Source organism: Elephantulus edwardii, unplaced genomic scaffold, assembly GCF_000299155.1.
Source record: "Elephantulus edwardii isolate Elephantulus edwardi_28Jun2011 unplaced genomic scaffold, EleEdw1.0 scaffold00189, whole genome shotgun sequence".
NCBI classification, from domain to species: domain Eukaryota; kingdom Metazoa; phylum Chordata; class Mammalia; order Macroscelidea; family Macroscelididae; genus Elephantulus; species Elephantulus edwardii.
This window is the reverse complement of record NW_006399939.1, coordinates 1,890,445-1,900,656: the sequence shown is the minus strand read 5'-3', so window position 1 is coordinate 1,900,656 and position 10,212 is coordinate 1,890,445. Positions and strand designations below refer to the sequence as shown.

At 39.4% G+C, this 10,212-nt stretch overlaps 2 protein-coding genes and 1 pseudogene across 3 annotated transcripts in view; 1 reads left to right on the top strand and 2 right to left on the bottom strand.

The window, feature by feature from the left end:
• The window catches only part of AMBRA1 (autophagy/beclin-1 regulator 1), a 237,517-nt gene that overhangs the window by 216,011 nt on the left and 11,294 nt on the right, over positions 1-10,212 (bottom strand). The gene's annotated exons all lie outside the window — the stretch shown is intronic.
• Positions 3,301-3,774, top strand: LOC102847260 (60S ribosomal protein L24-like). The gene has a single exon (XM_006896727.1). It carries the CDS (start codon positions 3,301-3,303, stop codon positions 3,772-3,774), a length of 474 nt encoding a protein of 157 aa, XP_006896789.1.
• Positions 4,107-4,346, bottom strand: LOC102847661 (annotated as a pseudogene).

The window sequence follows — 10,212 nt, the reverse complement described above, 5'->3', positions numbered from 1 at the left end:
CTGTGCCAATCGCACTGTCTCTGACACTCCCATCCCCATTATCCCAGTCACTGAATCAATCCACCTCATAGAGGGCCTTCCTCTCCTGCGCTGTCCCTCCACCCTCCCAAGCATGATGTCCCTTCTCTAAGGACCGGTCTAGCTGTTATATAATTTGGCCACTCTTGCCATGGTTGGTTTAACAAATTTTCTTTAACTAATTTAATTTCATTTTCTTTTAACTAATTCCTCAGATGGCTGGTTTCCATAATTCTAAAGCAGTAGAATCTTATTTTCAAAAGAAATATTTTAATATCAAAACACAACAATATTTTAATCAAGGTGACTAAGAAAAGAACTTCAACTATGTAAATGAAAACCATGTATAATAGAAAAATATACATAAAACAATAAGCAGGCTTTTGAGTTAATCAAAGTTCTTCCTTACTCTCATGACCACCTTTTAGCCACCTCAAAACAACTGGCTTACAACAAAAGACCTAGATCTCCATCAGTTTTGCCATTCACCAGCTATATAACCTCTGGCAAGAAACAAAAAACAAATCTTGTTTTTTATTGTGCTTTACAACAGAGATACCACCACAGACTCTGTAGGTTTGTTATGACTAATAAACAAGAACAAATATAAAATTCTCAGCACATGGTAAGCATTGAAAAGTTGGCTCCCTTCTGTTTTAGCTTACAGTGGTAACATCTGTCGCCAATTCAATAAAGCTCAACAAATACATCTGATAGTTTCAGTAGCAAGAAGGTGAACCAATTAAGTAAATGCTCCCAAAATTCAACAAAAGTAAATAACCCTAATAAAGCTTTCATTAAAAGTACCAATAGAAAACCCCTTTGCAGCTTACACGTCCAGTAAGTCAATAGCCCAATGACCCTAAGCACAATTTTTATTATAGGTAAGAGATTCCTTTGAGATACCTTAATGTAGGCACTAATTGTGAAATGGATGAGTTAATGTTGTTCTGAGTATCTTAACTTTGGCATTTCCTGAGCTGAGCATTTAAGCTGGCAACTTAATATTGCATTTAATGAGTATTTTTATGTTCATGTCCTACATCAACAAAACTTAATGTTCACTTGCTATCTTCTGGGCTTCGATTTCTCTAGGCACCACAAACCAAAAATACACCTATGTCTTGTGCTATTTTTACCTAGGCAATTTTTACCTGGCCCTTGTCTAAACTAGTCATTAAGAATTCATTACCTTAATCTGTTAGTGATAATGTGTTCCCATTTCTACATGTGTAACCAGAAATCAAAGTAATTTTTAAAGGAAAAGAACCTCAGTCCTACTCTAATGCCCAAGCAACAACAATCAAGTGATACACTATGAAAGCTGCAGATGTTGGCTTTGGTCCTTATGGTTTAGGAAGAATCAGACCACTACTACATTATACACCCAAGATTCACTCAAGGCAAGGACAAAAATGCTTAAGCATTCAATAGAGGCATGAAAGCTACGGAGATTCAGAACGCTAATCTTTTACTTTACTTGGAAATCTGAACAATTTAGCCACTGTACTCATTATTTCTTCATGAGAAAAATGCAAATACACCCATTAAGATGCCAGAGATGTTGTACTGATCAATTACCAAATAACATCTTGGGATTACCAAGCACCTCAATTGATTACCTTCTCTCTCCTTCTCTTCTAAATCATCTCAGACCTAAATACTACCAGGAAGATAATAACCAAGTCTACAGGGAAGAATGTTTGAGGACCTTCCTTGGTAACATTCCAATTGCATCAAGTCAGAAAGTTCTTCCTAATATGCAATCCATATTCCTTCAGTTGCAATTAAAATACAATCTTTCTTGCCTTGTCCTTTACAGAGAGAAAACGTCTACTTCACACTATCTGAACAATATCCCTTTAATAGATTATAAAATGGAGGCTTGTCATTTCAAACAGCTTCATGTAAAAGCAACATGGTTTTAAATGGGTCACCTCAGACAAAGAATAGGATTGTTGTTGCTGTTATGTGTGGTCGAGTTGCTTGCCTATATACAACAACTCTGAACCTTACTGAATCTTGAGCCAATTTCATTGTCTCCAACACACCTGCCCCTATTACCCCAGTCACTGAGTCAATTCATCTCCTCCAGAGTCTTTCTCTCCTATGCTATACCTCCACCATTCCAAGCACAATGTCCTTCTCCAAGGACTGGTCCCTCCTGGCAACCTTCCCCAAGTATATCAGAGAGAGCATCAACATCCTTGCCTCCAAGGAGCAGCCTGCTTTTACTCTCTCCAGAACAGACCTGTTTGTTCCCTTAGCAGTCCATGGTAATTCAATACTCTTCTCCAGCACCACAGTTCAAAGACATCAATTCTTTTATCAACACTGTCCACCTCTCTGATGCATAGCAAGTAACTGAGGAGATCATGGCTTGGATCAAGTGCCCCTTAGACTCTAATTGACATCACTGCTATTTGGTACTCTGGAGAGGTCCCTAACAGCAGATTTTCCTAATGTAATTTGTCTTCTGATTTCCTGGCTGTTGGTATCAAGTGTAATGATTGTGGAGCCAAGCAAGCTGAAGCTGTTAACAATCTCAATCTTTTCTCCATTTATCATGATGATGCCAGTTGGTCCAGTGGTGAGAATCTTTGTCTTCTTGATGTTGAGCTTATTAAGAGTTTTAAACTCCCAGTTTAATTCACTACTTACTCTGAAGATGACAGGAAGGGGGGGAAAAAGATGCAGATGCTATACTTCAATTATCTAATCAGTATTATGCAAACATAAAACTAGAGTATTAGGAGAACTAATGGGGCAATGTCTATAAAATGTTTAGTGCTTCCCAGGGAAAAGTTATCACATAAAATTTGAGGCAGAATGACAGCCAAAATGTTTAATCTTATCTCAGTATATCCAGTTTCATCCTGTGTGAAACAGGTAAATGGAGAACAAAACAGAAACCAAAATAAAGTCCAGAGCTTTGTTACATATTGCATATTACATCGCTCATTAGCTGACTGCACTCACACAATCTTTTTATTGCCACCATTGTGCCACTAAACATTATAATAAGGAGCTTGAGAGGCATATAGTCCACCATCCAGTGCACCACCAACCCAAAGGCTATGCTTCTCCTGAAGCTCTAATCCACCAGCAGCTCCTCAGGACAAAGATGGACAATCTCTGTGTGATTTACAACCCTCCACTCCAAAAACCTACTGGAGGGTCAGCTATTGAGTTGGTTCACATAAAATTAAGAGCTAAAAAATAAATTCATAAAAAGAGGGTAGAGCTTTTCGCCATTTTCCCAGTGTCGCTGAAGCTGCAGCCATGAAGGTCGAGCTGTGCAGTTTCAGCGGGTACAAGATCTACCCCGGGCACGGGAGGCGCTACGCCAGGACCGACGGAAAGGTGTTCCAGTTTCTTAACGCAAAATGCGAGTCGGCTTTCCTTTCCAAAAGGAACCCACGGCAGATCAATTGGACTGTCCTTTACAGAAGGAAGCACAAAAAGGGCCAGTCGGAAGAAATTCAAAAGAAAAGAACCCGCCGAGCAGTCAAATTCCAAAGGGCCATCACTGGTGCATCTCTTGCTGATATAATGGTCAAGAGGAATCAAAAACCTGAAGTTAGAACGGCTCAACAAGAACAGGCTATCAGGGCTGCCAAGGAAGCAAAAAAGGCTAAACAAGCATCTAAAAAGACTGCAATGGCTGCTACAAAGGCTCCCACAAAAGCAGTGCCTAAACAAAAAATTGCGAAGCCTGTGAAAGTTTCTGCTCCCCGAGTTGGTGGAAAACGCTAAGGAGGCACATAAGGCTTAAATAAAGATGGAGTTGTAACTCTAAAAAAAAAAAAAGAGGGTAACAAGAAAGGGCACCTCAACTAATTATGGTAATCACAGGAAAGCAAGAGATAAGGAATGAAGTTTTAGAACCTCTAATATCAAACACAGGTCTACCAAACAAGTTTTTTTTGGTTTTGGTTTTTTGGGTTGTTTTGTCAAGGTGGCTCCTTTATTGAAAAGAAAGGTCCATGCAGGAGTCCTGACAACACAGCAAGCCACAAAAGCTGTCGTCAGGATGAAGCTGCAGTTAACCTGTCCATCTAGGTGGATTTGGATTCTGAGGGTCTTCATCAGCATTTAATTAATTCTTTGTTGGTGATGGGACTGGGACTGTCTCTCCACACATAAACTGGTCTTTGTCATAGATCACTTTTATAAGGAAGGAACAGCTAGGATACCTCTTCCCCATTCTCCAAACCCTGCTTGGTGATACAGAAGTTGTCACCACACGGGAAGGGGTAGAAGTACAACACCGAGTCCTCATCATATTACAAGTCTTCAATCTCCACCTTGTCATGAAACACTGCCATTGCCCCTGAGCCAGCAGGAGGCCGGACGTTCCCACCGCATAGCTCCCTCAAACAAGTTTTTGCTGATGTTAGATACCATGGCATAAGGTCTGATTCACAGTGACCCTTTACAAACACAACAAAACACTGCCCAGTCCTGAATCAACTTCATAATCACTGCTATGTTGGAGCTCACTGTTGCAGCCACTGAGTCCATCCAACTTATTATCTTATTGAGGGTCTTACTCTGTTTTGCTGATCCTCTACCAAGTATGTTGCCCTCAATAGTCAAGTCATCACCATGGAGTCGGAATCAACTCAACTGGTGACTCTGTAGCAGTTTTTTGGGGACTGTAAATTGCACAAGAGTCTGCCCAGCTTTGTCCCATAGAGCCACTGATATATTTGAACCACCAGAGAAGTGCCACCTTTAGGTTAGAAGTACAACTCCCTATGAACTATGCCATCAGAGCTCCCTTAAAGGGGGAGTAGAAACAGCAAGGATTAAAATAGCAAAGTTTAAAAGTTCCAACCTAAGAATAGATGACTCCCAAGACAAGCAACTCATACAGAGCCCTGATAGAACAGAGACTAAGTACTTGGCTGATAACTGAAGGTAATGGTTACTCTGTGGGAGAAAAGATGTGGCAGTCGGCTTCCATAAAGGTTATAGCCTTGGAACCTTTTGGGGAAATTCATTCTGTCCTACAGGGTTCCAGAAGTTGATGTTAACTTGATGGCAAAGGGTTTGGTTATTGAAGGCCACTATACAAACTCCATTCTCATTAAGTGGCCTAGTGGCAAGAAGCTGAGCTTCTTAAGGTATGCAGTTCAAGGCCATCAGGTGTTTCAGGGGAAGACAGGCAGGATCTCCTGTCCGATTAACTGCCTCTGAAAACCCGCCGGAGGGTCAGCTATGGGTCAGTTCAGACTCTGTGTTACACAATAACAACATCTTGCAAATATCTACAATCTTTCACCCTCTTCTCCTTTAATACAACTGCTTCAGAATCTGTGGAAAAATATTTGGCAATGACAAGGAATTCATCTCTAAAATTTATAGAACATGTCAACATTTCAACAAGATAAAGACAAGCAACCCAATTACAAAAAGGACAGAGAATATAAAAAGACACTTCAAAAACAGACATTCTTATTCACTGTTGGTGGGAGTGTAAAATGGTGTAACCACTGTGGAAAGCATTGTGGCACTTTCTCAAAAAGTTGCAAATAAAGATACCATTTGACCCAACAATTCCACTACTGGGAATATACCCTAAAGAGACCATAAATGACATCCAAGTAGATATATGTATACCCATGTTTATCGTGGCTTTGCTTACAATAGCAAGGAGTTGGAAACAACCTAAATACCCATCAACAAATGAATGGGTAGAGAAGCTGTGGTATATTCGCACAATGGAATACTATGCTGCATTGAAAAACAAGGAACTCATGCAATATTATTCAAAATGGGTGACCCTGGAGGACATTATGCTGAGTGAGGTATCTCAGTCACAAAGGGACAAATGCTATATGGTGCCACTGTTGTAGAATGAGGCTGGCATTGGGGTGGGGGTAAGACTGAGAAAAACTGGATGAAATATGTTTACGGCATTGAAGTCTATGGGGGAGAGAATAGTCTAAAAGTACTATATTTAAGGCATTATTTTTATCGTAGGAGTACGCAATGAGGGTTGCAGAGTGGATTATATTTGGGGGTAGGGGGTGGGGTTTGGGGAGGTGCTGGGGGATTGTGTACCAATGAGGGAATTTTTCTTTTGCTTTTCAAGGGGGGGGTGTTTGTGTGGGGAGAAGGGTGCAACAACGAATGAATGGAATTCCAAAATCTCTGTAGATGTTCATTGAAATGAAAAACAAAGTAAATTAAATTTTTTTAAAAACAGACATTCAAAGGAGCTCTGGTGGTCTAGTGGCAAGAAGCTGCACTGTAGTCCCAGAGGTACATGGTTCAAATCCACCAGATGCTCTGCTGGAGAAGGAGGAATAGTCTCCTTCTGTACCAGTCTGATCCAATTTGACAGTACATGCATAAAAAAATAATAAAATAACAAAATTTTTAAAAAGACATTCAGATGGCCAATAAACAGATGAAGAAATGCTCAAGATCACTAGCTATCAGAGATGTAAATCAAAACAACAGTAAGACTGTTATCAGCTCGTCTCAGCAAAGTTCAGCAATATAGAAAACAACAAATGCAGGTTGTGGATGGTGTGGAGCAATTGGAACTGCCATACACTGCTGATGGGAATGTAAAACAATACAACCACTGTGGAAAGCAGTTTGGTAACTTTCCTAACAATGGGGACTGAAATACCATTGGATCTAGCAATCTTACTACTAGGTATATATCTCAAATAAGAGCTGCCACAGAAACAGATTTATACACACCCATGTTCACTGCAGAATTAGTTAACATCAGGAAGATGGAAATAACCCAAACCTCCATCAATGGACAAATGAATGGATAAAGAAACTGGTACATTCACACAATACAGCACTATGCAACATTTAAAAACAATCAAGAATTCACAACACATTGTATAACATGAATCCATCTAGAGGACTTTATACTAAACTAGGAAAGTCAATCACAAAAATACTATTATAGCTTGTGCCCTACTCCCACCCTTCCCCTTCTGCCCAGTTGACCCCTAGCCCCAATGATCCTGCAGCAGTCCTTGGAATGAGAGCTCCTGGGTAGAGCCCAGAATGACCCCCAACACTGCCTTGGGGGCAATCCAGAGCCTGAATGTGAGCTCGATCTCCCTTCTCTGAGCTGTGCCCATGAGTACCAAGAGGTACCTGGAGGAGGAAAAGGAACTCCTTCGCAAGCATTTTCTATCTGAGGCAAATATGGCCATCCTCTTGACTCAGCCTGCACAATGACCACTCCTATCTATTGCAGTCCCCTCAGCCCTTCACCCTCTCAGGAGACCCTGCTCAAAGCTGCTGCTGTGATGCTATTCTGGGAATCTCATCCTTGAGGCCCTCTGCTTGCTGAGGCTGGAAGACACCCCCACTGCCCACTATCCTGTTGCCCAGCTGTGCACTTCATGGAGCAATGAGTGCTAGTGGGCAGTGCCCCACCCACTGGATTTCACCCAGGCATTGGGAAGACCAGCACCCCATAAAGGGACTTGCCACTCCGCTTCTCCATCAGACTAGACCTTAGGCCACAAGGACCTTCCTTGCAGAAGCTGCTGAGAACCCACTCTGGCGGGCAGGCCGAAGGTAGGGAGATAAACCAGCTGGAAGCCTTGAGTAATAAAGACTATGGAACTAAAGACCTAAAGACTATGGAGCAAGTGTTGGGGGAAAAAAACACACAACCCTATTATGGTATAACATCACTATTCTAAAAACTATGGACTAAAAACTACAAATTCATTCTTGTATGGATGGGAAGAGAAGCAGAAAAAATGAAAAATTAACAGATAAGTTAGGTGAATGGAATGGCAATATATAAAAAAGGAGCTGATAAGACATTGTCATTAATTAATTATAATAATAAATTATAATTGGTATAACACAAATGTGTATGAATTATTGAATGAAAAAACCCAATATGATTATTAAACTTTCACTTGAATATTAAAATAATAAAGTATACATACGCACACACACAAACTCACAGACAAAACCTCTTGACAAAGCAACGAGGCTAAGCAACTATGGAAACAAAGATGGACCATAAAACTTAATGTCTTGGCTATTACTTCTTATGGAGACTCAGACACATTGATGATTAAAATATACAGACCATCATTACTAGTAACCTCTCTTCCTATTTTTGAAATCCACTTCAATCTTGCTCCTGTCTCTGTATCACTCCAATATTATTCTTGCTATGATCAATGATTTCTATACTGCTAAATCCAACACAATACAGTTGATCACTTCCTTCTTGAAACATGTTAATAACAGGTTCTTCCTGGACTTTTCTCTTAAATTCCTTGGAGGCTGGCCCTAAGCATTCTTTTCCTGTTACTCTACTTATTCTCCAGGTGATCTCATCTATTTTTCTTGACTATAAATACTATCTATATACCAACTTGGAAGCAGGAATGGCATCCAATTCCTAAACAACACGCCTCTGGAAACTCTACAAACTTTGATAAATGATCATAGTTATAGAAAGGCTTCAGGACTTTTGTTCATAGGGTGCTCAACTTGAAGGCAATCAACAACAACAATATATACCAATAGAATCCAGATTTATACCTCCAGAACCACTTTTAAACATCACCTATATAGCCAACAATTAATGTCTCTAATTTTTTCACAGTTTACTTAGCATGGCTAAAACATGTCATTTCCCAACTGCAATCAAAATCTGCTTTCCCAATGACTCCATCTCAGAAACCACTTTCATCTACCTTTACAGCCCAGAAGTCATACTTAACATCTCCAGCTTCCTACCACTCAATCCATCATTAAGTCCTGGCCGTTCTAATTCCAAAATATGTACTGAATTTTTTACTTCTTTCCATCTCCATTTTGTATATCCTAATACAACCATCATCTTTTGCCTAAACTACTATACAGCCTCCTAACTAGACTTTTCCTACTTTCTTCCCCAAAATCACTCCCTACAGTAATGTCAATTATCTTATAAAATCATATAGATCATGTCACACACATTTAAATGCTTCAAAGGCTTCCAATTATACTTAGGTAAAAAAATCTTCCCTTTCCTACCATTCACTTTATTTCAGCAATGTCCTCCTCCTTTCAGCTTATTAAATGTCTCAAGTCCTTTCCTATCCTGGGCTTTCCAACAGGCTTTCTACCCTTTCATTCTTCTACTCTTTGCTTAAGCTTTACTTCTTTACTTCTTCAGAGAAATTCTTCCCAAAGCCCAAATCCAAGTCAGGTTCCTTTACCATAGTTTCGTGTGGGTGTTTTTTTTTTCCACTTCTCCTTCACAGGATTGAAGATTTTTTGCAATTATATATTTACTGGCCTTGCCTACTATTTTTCTCCTTTGAACAGATTAATTTAAACAGGGCAAACGCATTGTCTGGTTTTTTTCACTCTAGTTTTATGCAATAGTAGTATGTTAGTGTCTAGAATTGCTTTAGGAAGCCCTGGTGACACAATGGTCAAGCACTCAAACTGATGTAACTCACCAGCCATTTCACTGGAGTAAGAAGTGTCAGTCAGCTTCTACAAAGAATTATAGTCTAAAAACCCTAGAAGCAGTTCTACTCTGCTTCAAGTTGGAATCAACTTAATGCCCAGAGGCTTGAGAAATGTTTCAAGGAGTTTATAATCAATATAAGTTAGCAGTTAAGAGAAAGGGACTATGGAGATAGGCTTCTTAGATTCAAATCCTAGTTCTGCTACTTACTAACGTATGATCTTGGGCAAATTGCTTAAACTATCTATGCCACAGTTTCTACATCTATAAAATAAATTAATAAGTATACTATAGACTGAAAAATCTGCTTAAAGATCAGCTATAAAGTCAATTCCGACTCCACAGCAGTATGTTTAAAGATTTGGACTGGGTTTTCTTATAAAAAAACAAAAAATTACCATAGGTTATCACAAAAATGAAGAGTATCAATGGCAGAAGGTATTTAGTTCAGTATCTAGCAGCACTTAGTTAAGTGTTCACAAACAATGGTTCTGATTAACTAGTATAGTATCTGTACTACCTACTGCAAGTAGATATTCAAATAAATATATATTAATGAATGACTTAAAAATAAGACCTTGCTATAACCATTAGATAAATGATTTTTAAAATGACAAAGCAGAAAACAACTATGAGATATCATTTCACCCCAGTCAAAATAGCAAAATTTAACAGAACAGCAAGCAACAAATGCTGGCGAGGTTGTGGAGAAACTGGAACCC